General features: G+C 42.0%; 1 protein-coding gene across 1 annotated transcript in view; it reads left to right on the forward strand.

The window, feature by feature from the left end:
* The window catches only part of AFF3 (AF4/FMR2 family, member 3), a 295,404-nt gene that overhangs the window by 257,703 nt on the left and 22,116 nt on the right, over positions 1 to 15,585 (forward strand). Inside the window, exons 13-16 of the mRNA XM_009883126.1 lie at positions 57 to 366; positions 2,940 to 3,064; positions 6,748 to 6,949; positions 9,227 to 9,351. Of these exons, the coding sequence (XP_009881428.1) occupies positions 57 to 366; positions 2,940 to 3,064; positions 6,748 to 6,949; positions 9,227 to 9,351 (762 nt within the window). The remainder of the gene's footprint in view (positions 1 to 56; positions 367 to 2,939; positions 3,065 to 6,747; positions 6,950 to 9,226; positions 9,352 to 15,585) is intronic.

A 15,585-nucleotide genomic window follows, 5' to 3' on the forward strand; every position in this document is an offset into this window, starting at 1 on the left:
GGGGCCGAGCCGCGTGCCAAGGACGCGGGGACCAGCGCCGCCGGCAAACCCCACAGCGGCTGCAGTGCCTTTGGCTCCATTAATGCCAGGACTAGTAGTGAAATAGCAAAGGAGCTGGAGGAACAGTTTTACACCCTGGTTCCTTTCGGTAGGAATGAGCTCCTGTCTCCTCTGAAAGACAGTGATGAGGTAAAGTCACTGTGGGTCAACATTGACTTGGCTCTTTTGTCCAGGATTCCAGAGCGTTTGCCTGAAGAGCCGCTGGCCATGAGCGCCGGAGCAAACCAGGTGGCCAGCCTGCCGCAGGGTAGTAGTGCTGACCCCCCCACAGAGAAGGGTTTACCGAAATCTAGAAGGAAACGCAAGGTGAGTTTCAGGGGGACCGACTGGGGCGGGTAGGGGGTCCTCTGGCAAGTGGGAGGCCAACATCGCTTGCACCTGCATCCAGTGCTCGATGGTGATGTTTTCTCCAGTCCAGCACTTCAGAGCTGGGGTTTGTCCCCGCTGGCCACATAGGAATCAGCCAAACCCCAGGGAAAATGCCATCCCAGGAGGTGATGAAGCTCCTGGTCACGAGGGATCACAGCCCCTTGGAGACAGCGTTCACTGCTGACACGTGGCTTTCCATGCCTTAGTGAAGGCACTGCCTTTTTAGTAGGATAGTTTTCTCTCCTGCGGCTTCTTTCAAAACCTGAGCACTTGGAGGTGATGCTTAGGTCAGCAAAGGGATGACTATCAGCTGTCATGTCATGGTCTGCACGGTATCACTGCGTATATGGAAAAAGGAGAAGTGGCATCTTTTTTCCCCTCAGATTGTCAACAAGAGGCAAACCCTTCAGTTCCAGCAGGTAGCCCTGGCTTCATGGAGGATGCACTCGCAGAGACCTGGGACCTGCCTGGCTCTGCAACCTGCCTCCCTTGCACCCCAGTAGCCCCCTTTTACCTCGAGGCTCTCAGACAGTTGTAGAACTGAGAGTGTAGTCCATTAGCTGCACCCCTCTGCAGCAGCACCATCACAGCAGCCAGGTGGGCACAACCCTCTGGTCACATCCACCCCTCCACCCTGCCTCTCCCATACACTTTCTGAGCCACCGGTGGTGCCGAGGAGAAATCCCCCTCCAGCCCATGGCCAAAGCTATCCACCGAGGAGGCTTTCTGGTCCATTTTTAGTGATCTGACCCCAAAAGTCACTCTGAACTGGAATTGCCATCAGCCCAATTTTGGGATGGTTATACTGTGCAGTCATCTGTCGCCCTCTGAGCTACTGTACGTGTGCAGATTAATCTGTATATTTCTGAGGATCGTTTATCTAAAGCAGTCTTTCCTTTTTTATCTTTTTTCATTTTCTGGTTCTTTTTTTAGTATCTGAAAGGTGGCAACCCTGCTCTGACCACTGGGAGAGCCATAACAGAGAGCCCTGATAAGCTTTGGGATGTGTTTGTCTGCATTTTCTTTAGGAAGTAGCATAGAAGTAATTGCAAAGTACAAAATGATGGGGAATAGGTCAGGAATGAGTGGCAGAAGCAAAATATTTATGTTTTAAGCCATAGGAGATGCTAGTGTGATAGTGCCAGGCTGCACACCCAGAAGGAAACAGAAGGACACGATAGAAGAGCAAAATAAATGCAGTCATTCTAGAAATGCTTAATCTGACTTTCTGTGGCACATATTATCTTTTACTCTTCTGTCTTAAAGCATTGCTGTTGGTGGTGGTTTTAGTGATATAATAAATACAAGGTATTCCTGGAGTACCAAATTGCCCCTCAGCCTGGAATAAGACCCTCAATGGGACAGCTGCTGTGCAAACTTAGAGTATGTGATCCCCCTTCCCAAAACACTTTATGAATAAAACTAATAAGAATGGATTATCAGACACAACTGCAAAATTAGAAAGAGGTCCTTATCACTTCTGCCTCTGGCATGATCTCAAGAAGATGAGCAAAGTAGAGACAGAGAAGGATGTTTAGGAACTGAGGTGCAAGAAGATCTTCAGTCCTGTGGAGTGTAAGCTACAATGTTAACCCCATAGCAGCAGCAACACTGGCAGTGGATAGCACAGAAAATGTTGTTGCCATGCAGCTAGGCAATAAATACAGAAGAATCGACATATCATAAGTAAAACTCAGCCAGCACTGGAAATTAGAGAAGTGCTGGAAGTGGAAAAAGAATATGGACTTTGCAGGAGGTTGATGAAGAAGAGCCTTTGGGAGCCAATGATAGAACCTAAGGAACATAATATGAAGTTAAATAGTGGCAGGAAACGTTGACTATGTTCATACTAGTAGGCAAGATATGGCCAGGGTGCAGTCCAAAGTGGTGGCACAGTCACCCACTTTGTTTAACTGTTAACATGCTTGCTAATGTGGTTCTGGCCTGGGCCAGCTTCTGTTATTCCAGACAGTGTCTGGTCCTTGCTCGGGACCAGACTAAGGTCCTTTCTTAAAAGGGAATCTGAAGGTGGCATGCCCTGCTTTGAAGAAGGAGCGAGATGAGTGCATGTGTGTGAGCTGTGCCATGCCAGTTGGCCTCAGGACCAATTGCTGATCTGTTGTATTTACTAGTATAAGCATAGTGAAAGATGCCAAGAAAAGAGGGAGAGACAAAAGAGGTATGAGGTTAAGGAGTAGGTAAAAGAAAAGTGCACACGCGATGGGCAAAGAGGGCAATACAAAGAAAAACTATGCCAAGGTGCAAGTCAGGAAGTGGTAGAAACAATTCAAGTTTTATATTCTACTCCTTTGTTTACACACTGCCTCGTTAGATTTTATTTTTTTAAGACATGGACCAATCATCTTTGATCTGTGTTAGGTATATGCTTGAAGAAAGTGTCATCATTAATACCTAAATGCCAGAAAATACCAGCACCTGACTTGTTGAAATACTTTTTGATCTGTAGTAAATCCCAAACCTACAAGATTATTATTTTTCTCTTCATTCAGTGTGAGAATGAGGAAGAGTGCAGAGACATCAAGAAGACTCACTTAGAGCGAGAGAGTTCTTCACGATTAGCTGCCTCTGCCCACAGCATCACAACAGCAAATCATTGCAATATGAATGAAAATAGGTAAGCATTTTCCTTCTTATTTACCACTGAGTCATACAACTAGTTGCAGTTTAATGCCATGTGTTACTTTTTCCTTTAGTAGGATTTATTTTTTAATTACCACATTTTATGTTGAAAAATTACCCACTGCATTCTCCTTTCTTCTGGTTTAATGAACAAGTTAGCAGCTCCTGACATATTTATGTACTTGCATTTTTGTCCTATTACACAAAAAAGTTTTGAGTTCAAGTGTGAGGCTCATGGAATGAGTAATTATAGCTATAGCAGTGCGATTGTCCGAGGCATATTCCCAAACATTATGTTGTAGGTATCAATTCACATAGGCAACGATCTTATAGCCTTACAGTGTTATGAGTTTCAGACTTAAAGTTTGACTGTATGAATACAATTATCTGTAAACTCTATGGAAAAGATTGAGAAAAATATTCATAACAATGCCTGCAATACTCAGTTCCAGAATATATTTGAGATCCAATATTTTTGAGATTACAAGCAATCTATTCTGTATAATTACTAAGTATTTTCGGACAAGGAACTCAGACTTTAAAAACAATGAGATTTTCAAAGGATGCAGGGCATGAAACAAATGATGAATATTTAGCATTTGCTGGCATCGTTTAGCAATGTTGGATCAGTCATACTGAGTTTCTCTAGAGGCTTCCAGCAGTCAAACTTAGACATGCATCTTTTCAGAGTTCAGCTGCATGCTGCTTAATACATGCTGGTCATCAGTATTTTTTAAAAAAATCATTTTCTCGTAGTATCAGGGTATCTCTTGGGGTGAAACTACTAAAATTAGAGAATATTTGTATTTATTGTAGTAGGCTTTTCTGTTGTACACATCACTGATGAGTTTGAGCAATTCTTGTCATTAATACTGAAAAAAAGTCAGGGAAAAAACTAATATATATAGTGCTTATTCAAAAATATGCATTCAATTTCTTTGTCCTGACATGTCACATATGTTTCATAAAGTGAAAACAATACACAGAACAGTTTGCTTTATTGTGGGTGATTGCATGCAGGCATGCCATTCCTGTTACCGCAGTGTCGTATGTTTTACGTCGCATTCATTTTCAGAGAATAGCATGGCTGTCATAGCTTGCTATGTCACAGGGTTAATTCTGTACTTCCTGGAAGCAGGACAATAATTTGTGTTTTGCTTGACATTATATTCAGTACTCCTGGTAGCAACTGTACAACAAAGAAACAAAGAAGAAGGTCTTAAATGTATGTTTGCCTCCTAATTCTTCCCTGGTCTGCCCTGCTTCCAGGACGTTTCTGTGGTTTATGCTACTGCAGGACATGATACCAAATGCTAACATTCCCACAGCTGTGGATGGGCTACTGAGACTGTAGCTAAACCAGCAGCGCAGATATCGGGACCTCCTGTCCCTCTTGCAACCAGCGGCTGCTCATGCTGGCATATCCCCCCTCCAGTTATGCCACCATAGTTACCTGTGAGGGTCTCCTGTAAATTCACTCCAGAAATTTGTCTGAAACCAGAAGTCTTTCTTTTTCTCTCTCTCTCTCATTTTTTGGGTTGGGTTTTTTTTGCCTGGTTATTATTATTCAGCTCCCAGCAGAGCCACACAGACAGTTTTGTCAGCACAGTTGAGGACTGGTAGCAAAGAAAGGAGAAAAAACACCTTCAGACATGAACATTTTCTACTGTGGAATTACAGTCGGAGGCACAGACTAAGCAAATCCCCGTTTGACTAGAAAGGCTGCAGTGTCAGGCAGAGATATACCAAATATCTTGCACCTACGTCAGATAACACTCATAGAATCAGGGAATCGTTATGGTTGGAAGAGACCTTTAAGATCATCAAGTCCAACCATTAACCTAGCACTGCCAAGTTACCACTAAACCATGTCCCTCAGCACCACATCTACCCATCTTTTAAACACCTCCAGGGATGGCGACTCAACCACTTCCCTGGGCAACCTGTTCCAATGTTTGATAACCCTTTCAGTGAAGAATTTTTTCCTAATATCCATCCTAAATCTTCCCTGGCACAAGATGAGGCCGTTTCTTCTTGTCCTATAGCTGATTACTTGGGAAAAGAGACCAACCCACACCTCGCTGTCCACACTGGGACAGTCTGCCCAGTCCCAGCAGATGACGGCTCACTGCAGGTTGTTCTGCATGGCTTCTCAGTATAAGATGATTGTGCTGCTGCAGTTTGACTGCTCACAGTACGTTGAGGTGGGCCCTAGGCAGTATGCCAAAGGCCACGTAGAAGGTCTGCAGCACTAGAAATTGCAGCTGCTCCTCACAAGCTCTGGGCCAAGCTTTTGAGGCTTGGGTACACTTCCAAAGAGCTATGGCTTCTCTTGGAAGCTTTAGGCTCGCACTGTGACAGTGATGTATAGCCAAGGCATGGGTTTGTGTTTGAAAAGAAGAAATGACAGCATCAGCGTGCACTTTCAAAATAAGTGCTAAAGATCTTATTTTTCTTAGGGCGAGAAGAAGGGCACAGTTGTCCATCTTCCACACCCTGATTCTTGCTTTCGTAAACAGCATTAGTCATTAAAGCAAAACAGTTCACGTTGTGTTTTAAAAGTACTACACTTTAGGAAACAGGAAAGATTCTGAGTTACGATACATGCCTCTTTCACAGTTAGTTTTTTAAAGACTTGCCAGATAAATGGTCAAATGTATGATAAGAGCACATTTAATTAGCTCTGTTCCCTGAAATTATGTGCAGAAATAAAGTATAGTTTGTACCATATTCTTTTTTGCGATTCCATTAAGTGTATACTGTCTGATACAGTAACTATAAAGAAGTGAGAATTGTCCATAAAAAGTAATAGGCTGAATAAAGGGGAATGTGACAGGGAAAGGTTTTGTGTTAAAATAGTTGGTCTGACGTTAATCACAGTTTTAGTCTTAATGCAAACTGTCTCCTTAAAAAAACCTTTTATTTTGTGTGTGTTGCTTTAAGATTTTTGTCTAAATATTTTCTTCAAATTAGTGCATCTGAAGTTTATTTCTGGGCATATTTTTACGGTCTGTCTGACTTCTCCTCATCCAAAGCTTCTCCCAAATAAATGAAAGCTGAAAATACTGTCTGTGTTACAGTTTTCTTCTTTAGAAAACAGACCAGCTCACATTTCTCTGCGTCTACTGCTTGCATATGTTTCCTTTTGTCTGCACTACCAGCCTATCTTTCTTTGTCTTCAAAATCTGTATTAGATTAGTATAAACAGTGCTACCAAAGGCTGGGCATTGAGCACAAAGACAAGCCAGTCATCTTTAAACACATTTCCTGTTTTAGTTCACATATGGTTTTATTGCCATGGCTTATAAATTGTCACCTGTAATGGTGAAATAGGGCTCCATAACCTGAACTTACACTTCAGAGCCTAATCTTCGTCTCCAGCTATCCCTTAAGAAATGGTGAGCAAGTGGCCATTTATCTCTGTATTTTTTTTCAAGTACTCTGATACAGACTTTATATTAACTCCAGAATTACAATTTGCCTTGAAGGGTAAGAGGAGAAACATGATACAAATTTGTAAATGAACTCTTGGTCCCAATACTGTAAGCTTGTTTCCAGATACCAATAGACTTTATCCTGCCAGCATGTTTTAAATTCAAAGTTTTGGTAATATATAAAACATTTACCTTTCTCAAAGCCAGCTTTGTGACACTCCATTACTGTAATTTCCATTTCCAGCTTGGCAATACCAATAAATAAAAATGAGAAAATGCTTCGGTCACCCGTCTCTCCCCTCTCTGATGCATCAAAACACAAATACTCCAACGATGATTTAACTTCCTCCAGCAGACCTAATGGCAGCAGTCTATTACCTTCCATCTCCTCCAGCAAAAAACATAAGGGTGAAATCCAGTCGCAGCCACATCCCGGAGACTTAAATGTAAGTTTATGCCGTTGTTCACAATATAAAGCCTAGCTGTATATTTTTCACTTTGTATTGCAGTCTGTGATAGTTTTGCAGAATGTTATGCAAAAAAAATTGTAATGAATGTTGTATTGTGAGTTCAGTTTTTCTGGTTTGGAGTTTAGCAAGGCACTGAAGAAAAGAAAGAGGGCAGGCTGTAAAGAAGGCAAATAACAAAGGCTACATAAGCAAAAGGTAAAAGCTAATGGCCCAAAACAAATGGCTTTAGGCCTCAAGAGCATTGCTTGGGCACAATGCAAGCCCCCTACATCCAAAAGTGTGGTGGATAAGGCCTCTACTGTATAAGGTCTTTACTCAGCCACTGCCTAACCATGACTGTGCCTGCAGACAAGTTCATAGAATCACAGAATAGTTTGGGTTGGAAGGGACCTTTAAAGGTCATCTAGTCCAACCTCCCCTGCAATGAGCAGGGACCTCTTCAACTAGATCAGGTCGCTCAGAACCCCGTCCAACCTGAACTTGAATGTTTCCAAGGACAGGAAAAACATTCTCCTACACATCTTACCACCAACTTTCTCAGACAATTCTACTTACTCTTGACACCAGTGAACTGGAGCATCTAGTCAAGGTGTTAGGGCACTCTACTGCTGCTAGAAAGGCCCGTGCTCCTCTCCTTGCTACAAAAGCCATTTATAATTTTTGTCCTATATCTATTTGTTATATTTGTTATTTGATAGATAAGAGGCTTCAAAAGTCTAAGTATTAGTGCCTAAGCAGCTTTCAGAAAAACAAACTACCTGAGTTGCAGCAGTGCTCTCTTCCAGCCACTTTTGCTGTGGGGATAACTAGCCCCATAGTGTTTGTTAAGTATATATGTATACCTTCAATATACTTATTTTTTGAGAGCGGAGGCGGAAGTAGAAACTATAATCTTAATTTTGGACACTTTTTAAAAAACAAGTTATCATAAATTGTGTGTTTCAAGAATATTTCACATGCCTTTGGTAAATTGCAATAAAATTAATTACAGAAAAATATTCCAATAAAAATGCATTTTAACATATCATAGTCATGTAAATTTTTAAACATTTTAACTTCTAAAACATAAGTTTAGATGTTTATATCCCATTCAGAATGATAATGATATGCTTCTTCACTGGGTATCTTGAAAACAATTTGAATTCCTTCACAGGCAAATGTGCTGGAAATCAAAAGTAAAAGGTGATTGCTTTATGATCCACACCCTTAGCAAATGCGTTTCACTGAGATTTTCTGCATAGCCTAGCAATGCACCATTTGGTCAACATTTTAACAACCTTTGCAATAAAATTCTTATGTATCCAGTCATTCATCTGAAAACTTTAGCCTGCTGAACTGATCTGGATGAGCCATATAGAAGCTGAGAGCTCATGAACTATAAATGTTAAAGTTAGCTTTGTCTTATCCCATTTTCCCACCTGGCACTTAACTGGCATGCCCAAGTGGTCCTTCGAATTTCTGTCAGAGACCGCAAGCCAGCACGTGGCTTTTGTGTTTGAGCTTTTTCACCATTGCCCTATTGCGTTTCTGTCTGTCACCTGACTTAGAAAGAACAGTGTTTTCTGGTAGTGGTTATCAACCAAAAGCAACCTGGGGCCCTCTGCTTGGCAGTGTGCCAGTGTGTGTTAGCCCACACAGCAGGTCACTCGGTTGGACGAAGGGCTTATGAGGCCACATGAAAAACAGGGCTGCAGCTGAGGGAATGCATGAGACCCTGCCAAAAGACTTGTGCTTCCACTGTGGTGCAGAGCAGTGATCTTTCAAGCTGATCAGGGACCTACAGCAGACAGAAACCTGGACCTTGGGCTACAAATTCGTACCACACAGGCACATCAGCAGTGCAGCATGAAATGAGTCAAACAAGTGAGCCTTGCTCTCCTAAGGCAAGGTATGATGCTAGTTTGGAAGCTGAAGACTAGAGATATAACTTGGTCTTCTAAATGACCACAACAGATCTATTCTTTCATCATTTCACTTAACTGTGTTTCAGAGTGTTTTGCTAGTTACTAACAGTTCAGCTCCATTTCTTCTGTATATCACACTGAAACTTGAGCCCTTTACAAAGTGCTCTGAGCAATATTTGTGAATTTGTGGCTATCAGTGACAGGATAGTTATACATGCTCCATGATGAAACAGGAGGAAAACTAACTGCCAATTTACAACACAATGCAAAGATGCTCTATAGTTTATTAGCTGCTTTTTTGAAGTTAGTAGCCAATTCCTCAATGTCTTCTCTGCTGTTTGTTGTCTAGAAAGCAATTCACATCAATTCAGAAAATGTTCTCTGCAATAAGCCCCAGTCCCAAACAGAGTCTTGGTCACCTCTGTCCAGCACACCCAGGGACTGCAGAAGGACAAAGCTTATCTTTGATGATATGTAAGTACAGATGACTTTAAAATAAAGAAAATAATGTTGTTTGCTGCATTTAAAGACAGAACAATACAATTTGTCCAGTGGGAGCTGAATCATGGCCAGAAGTATTATAGTAGTATCGTAATTGAGCCATGAATGAGACATACTGTATAAACGCTTTAATTTTTCATCATAAATTAAGCCTCCAGTAATCAAGGAGCAGTGAGGACTGGCTGTTGGATGGGGACCCAGGAGCCAAGGGGCAGAACACATCTGACAGGCAGGGGTCCAGTCCCAGAACATCCACACAAGGTGAGCAGGGGAGACCCAAGGGTGGAGTCAGGTTCAACCAAGAGTGTTGATCCTCAGGCAAGTCCATGGTGATAAGGCAGGTCCAAGGTCAGGCCAGGAAGTCAGGTCAGGATCAGGTCCAGTGAGGGTCAGACACAGCTCGGTGACTGCCAGGTATGCATAGTGATGAGGCAACTCTGAGGTCCAGCCAGGAAGACAGTCCCCAGGTCAGGCTCCAGATCAATGCGGGCCATGGCTGGGCACAAGCATGGCTGTGAAGGGCTGAAGACAAGCACACTTCCAATGAGTTGGAGAGGGAGTGAAGGCCCAGACCTAAGCTTAAATGGATTTCTTTAGCCCCTGGGCAGAGGGGGAGGCCTCACATGAGGCAGGACAGGGCCATTAAGGCTTTATTAGTACCCTCAAGGCTCTGGCATCAGACTATTAATAAATACAGAACAAGGCAGCGGGAGAGGGGCACCCTACTCGCGTGCCCTTTGGAGCAAGGGGAGAGGAGCCTTGCGTCCCTGAGCTTTGACAACTGCTGCTGTCATTGCTACTGCTGCTCAGAAAAACATATCACAAAGGCAGGGCGAGTAGGAAGCAGCAGTGGTTAGCATGAGTACCTGGAGGGATACTTGGCCCTCCCCACCTCCACTGCATCCTTCAAACATCCCCTGCTGTCCTCCTCTGAAAATAATTTAAGCTTGTAATTGTCTTTCTTTTCTTTTTGGTGAATTAAAATTGCTGGTTTGTTTCCAAGGTCATTTAGGATGTGGTATTATTTAGATAAGGTATAAAGGTAAAACTGAAGGTTGAAATCCTAGTATCTAGAAAATCCAGATTCTTTCTGTTTGATAATGTTCTGGCCTGAAAATACTGATTTTTTTCTGGCTGGTGTAGAAGAGGTTCTGTTCAAGCTATACCTCAGGCTGCCTGGAGCTCCATAAGCTGTGTGACCTTGACACGTCTTTTGTACTCCCTGACTTTCACCCACAACATCTCTAACTCTTTGTTACCAAATGAAACCCTGGGATAATAGCCTTGTTTCCTCAGGAACTGCTTTCTACCAAAACCGGGATTTTTATAGTAATAACAATAATAATAATAGTAATAGTAGTAGTACAAAGGTTTGTTCACACTCAGGGACAACTAGAGGGACAGCAGCCTCTCATAAAGAGAGTCCAGGTTCCCTACTATAAGGGGTAAATAATTCCCATAGACTTCAAAATGATGTAACTGTTTCATATGTCAAAAGAAGAAGACTGGTGAGATTAATTTCTGTGTGTATTCATGGCAGTCATAAGGAGATGTAAGTTGAATAAATGTAATCAAGTTTTCTGCCCCTTTTGGAGAAAACTCTCCCCTATGTATATATCCTTATTTTCCCTCCTTCTCTACCTCTATCCACGCTTTTAACTCTTCCAGTACGTTTATTCAACAATCTCCAGTGAGGAAATTTGAAACCGTTTAGAAGTACTACCTAACTCTTCATATCTCTTAAAATACCGTATCATCTATAATTTACTTGCAACTGCTCAGTCTTTCTGCAGTTTAAACATGTACATTCAAGGCAGAAAGGTATCAGTGTGCCTGATAAAAGTCAAAAATGTAGGACGTGCTCGTCAGTTTGGATCAGAAAAAATAGAGTCAGAAACAGCTACAACAGAACTATTGTATCTTCATCCGATTTTCCCTCAAGATGCTGATAAAAAACAGGGGGACTGGTTTGTTTTGGTTTTACCTTACATACTGTCATAAGAAAACTGTTTTTTTCACCATCTCTATCATCTAAAAGGCTTTTATCACTTGCTTTCTCCATTAGCGATACGTGTGATTTCTCTGGCAGGCATGTTCAATAAAACTGTTTCACCTTTTCAGAGAGAGATACAATTAAACTGTTCCTGTATAGTGCCTTCCATGTAGAATGTCCCCAAGCAACTTGTGGCCCATTAAAAAAAGCAATCTAAAAAGCCAAATAAGATAAAACACAGAATCAAATATGTCTTAATTTGCCCTTAAAAAACAGAAACGGTTAAATGCCTGTTGTGCTAACTAAAGGAGGGAGATTTTCATGTACTACAGCTGTCATCCACAACCTGTATCTAGGAAACACCACCAGAGTACGAGCTATACTAGACCTTGATTCTGAAATTACTGTGCAGAGAAGTCACTGAAATGTAGCAGATTAGAGTGGCTGCAAATGTTAAATGTCAACAAATTTGACTCACATCTTAGAAGGATCAAATTAAACATGGCAGCCAGTGTCTTTCAAATTCATACAGTACCACAGCAGAGGATTTGAAGAACTACAATACAGTAGGTCTAAAATTATGTAGTAATCCTAATGGCAGCATTTGTCCAAAATGATGCCTATGAAGTATTTCATCTCATAATCCATGAAGTTCTGAATTACTGTAATCCAGCCGTGGCTTTAAAGTCTTCATTTTAATCAGACACTATAGTTTTTAAGAGACTAAATCCCTTATATTTGATTTAAAACAACAACTAATTTTTTTGACCAATCAGTGTCTCTTTGCTTTATTCTCAATTTATTTTCTCCAGATCATTGACAACAGCTGTCACTAGCAATAAATTGGAACACAAGTAGGTCAATAAAAAGTATATCTTGCTTGGCAGAGTGCTGTATACACATACATGGCAACATAAAAGTAAATATAGCCAACAGTCTTCAAAAGGCAGGAAAAATCCTACTTCCCCTGGTTTGCCATTGTTTACTGCCTGCTCTAAATATGCTTCGAGGTACCCAGCATGCCACATGTGTAAGTGACATCAATGCTGTTTCCAGTATTAATTCTTAACAAGATTTCCTGGATTTTTTTGGCCATTTCTGACTCTATGAGGAGAACATTTTCAAGGCTACATAATAATGCTTCAAGCCAAATTCAGTCCTGCTGTAATTTCACTGAATGATAGAATTCCCAATAACCGCATTTAGGAACAAAGTCTGTTGTCCTTGAAGTGATAAGCACAGACATGCTGTGGGTGCCCGAGGGCACAGTCCCACACCCTCCTCAAAATACTGCATGTGTAGTATAAAAAAGAGCAGAGCATATGAGCGTACCCAGCTTCCTAGTTTTCCTCGTGGCTAAATTAGAACATGCCTCTCAGGATTATTTTCTAAATTGGCATTGTGGGTTACCCTTTCAAACTTGGCATGTGGGTTTTCTTCACTTACATTTATTTTCCTTTTTTTCTGGCCTTATAGGAGCAAGATAATACATCTTCTTCAGCAATTTTTTTTAAATTCCTATTTTGTTGAATGTTTGTTCCACCTTTATGGATTTAGGTGCTACACACCCCCACCAGCTTTATGTTGTCCAAGGGACATATCCTACTGCTAGATAGCACTCCTGTGTTTGTCAACCAGTAAACCATATACCCAGAAAATATTCCTGTAAAGGTGTTATACATAGAGCTCATAAAGACCTCAAAAGATAACTTCTTGGCACATCTCTTTATTTTGGCTTGAACCCCAAGTCTCTCATTTTCAGTCTCCTCTTCCTTGTTCTTCTGCCTCAGAGTGGAAAGGAAAATCTGCTCTTGGGTTGTGACTCTTATACAACATCTGGAAGTCATCTCACTTCATATTGCTCAAAATGCCTGAAAAACTCCTGGTCTTCTGAAATATTTAGAGAGACTTTTGTAATGCTGAGCACATCTCAGGAGCACAGCTAGGGAATAGAGCTTGGCTCCTCTTTCTTCTCATCAGCAATCTAAAAAATCACTGGTCAGGTAGACCAACATCTACTACACTAAGTTCCTCACAAATTCATATGCTTTCTTTGGCCTGCTCCCAGTTTCTTGGCTTTGGGAGATTTCAAGACTTCATCTGACCATTTCGTTCTTCCTCTCCTTACCTTCTTACTTGTGGCACTGAATTTTCACATGCATACACTGCTGTCATGGTTTCATCTGGGATGGGATTGACTTTCTTGCTAGCAGCTGGTGTAGTGCCATCTTTTGGATTTGGGATGAGAATAGCGTTGGTAGAGCACTAATGGTTTTGGTTGTTGCTAGGCAGCCAAGGCCTTTTCTGCTCCTCACCCCACCCCACCAGCGAGCTGGCTGGGAGTGTACAAAAAGTTGGGAGGAGACACAGTCAGGACAGCTGACTCCAACTGACCAAAGGGATAATCCATACCATATGATGTCATGCTCAATATATAAAGCAGGGGGAAGAAGGCAGCGGGGGATGTTCAAAGTGATGGTGTTTGTCTTCCCAAGTAACCATTATGTGTGATGGAGCCCTGCTTTCCTGGAGATGGCTGAACACCTGCATGCCCATGGGAAGCAGGGAATGAATTCCTTGTTTTGCTTTGCTTGTGTGCATGGCTTTTGCTCTGCCTATTAAACTGTCTTTATCTCAACCCATGAGTTTTTCCTCACTTTTAGTCTTCTGATTCTCTCCCCCATCCCAACTGGGGAGAGTGAGCGAGCGGCTGCCTGGTCCTACTTGCTGGCTGGGGTTAAACCATGACAACTGCCCATGAGAAAATAACATTAGACTTTTAGACAGCAGACACTGCCTCCTATGATTAGATAATTAAGCTCTCTGTTCTCTGCAAGACCATCTACCCCCTTTCTTTTTAGGGACACTTTGTGAGAGCTTGGTCTTGTGAGAAATAGATGCTTAATCAGCTCTATCTAGCAGGAGATTCTCACAGGGTAATGGATTTATAGCCACTATTCCCTGTCATTAAAGAAAAGCCAAAGCTGTGGACCGTGTTTGAGCTTAAAAGCTACATCCATGCCCCTCTGTTCCTATGGGCAAGTGGTCCAGAACTGCTTATGTTTATATGATTAACCCGTCTTCACTCCCCAAAAAAAGAACACTCATTGCTTCCTGAGAACAGCCCCTGGCCTGTGCTATCCCCCAGCTGTGCCCAGGCATTGTCTGGAACTAAGCTCAAAACTATGCCAGGGTGAGTGGTAGCAATTAAACAGCATGGATGATCAAACGATAGAGCTGGTATCCTTGCCCTGCTTATTTCACTTGCACGGACATAGCCAAGGAATGCTTTTATTGACAGATCCAGATTTGAAATAGCCTCTGATAATTTTGCCACTCAGGAAAGAGGATTTGTTTACATCAACTGATTTTGATGTGCCTTTTTCCTACTCTGCAGCTTGACTAGAAAACATCTTTAGTCCACAATGAATCCTAACAGTGGGCAGGACAAGGGTCTTCTTAATCAGGCTCATCAAACTCTTCTCCAGGTCCCAGCATCAGAGCTGAATGTCTCAGATGATAGGAGAAGACAGTTTTTCCCAGTCTTTCCTCACCTCTGCAACTGATCAGCAATGAGCAGATCCCTACAGCAGGTGATGAGCACCTTCCACACCCTGTAGCTCTTTGACTAGTCTAGGTCTCATGCCGAATATGAGGAAGTCTCATCTAACCTCCCATGGTGTTTACTGTTCTACCACACATCTGGTTCTTGACACAGCTTGTTTTCCTCACGTTTGGTGGCAAACATCAGTTTCTCCTCAAAGTGTTAGAAGTCCATCCAGTGTAACTCAGGGCTTGTCTTCTTGTGCGGGATCACAGAGCAGTTTGGGTTCTCATCACCCTCAATGCCAGAATTCGCAAGTGTGGTGTGTAAGAGATATTCTAATACCTTTATGTGCAGCTTAGTTCCTAAGTCAGCTTTGCTGTTCCTGTGGCAGTGGAAAATATCTTATATACGTTTGAAGAATGTGCTTCAAGTCCATTTCCCACAATATAATTACCGAGAAGTTTCCCTTTTGCACTAGAAGGCTCACTGTAATGGCCCTAGGGTGTGAAGGCTGTGATCCCCCAAGGAAACCTGGGAGCTTTCCTGATCATTCCTTCGACGTAAAAAGGATATTTTCATCTTCCAGTGACAACGAACCACACTAGCAAATGATCATAACCACTTTAGCGTAGAGAATCACAGGTAAACTGTTCAAACTCATTTTTAG

Source organism: Charadrius vociferus, unplaced genomic scaffold, assembly GCF_000708025.1.
Source record: "Charadrius vociferus isolate BGI_N301 unplaced genomic scaffold, ASM70802v2 scaffold92, whole genome shotgun sequence".
NCBI classification, from domain to species: domain Eukaryota; kingdom Metazoa; phylum Chordata; class Aves; order Charadriiformes; family Charadriidae; genus Charadrius; species Charadrius vociferus.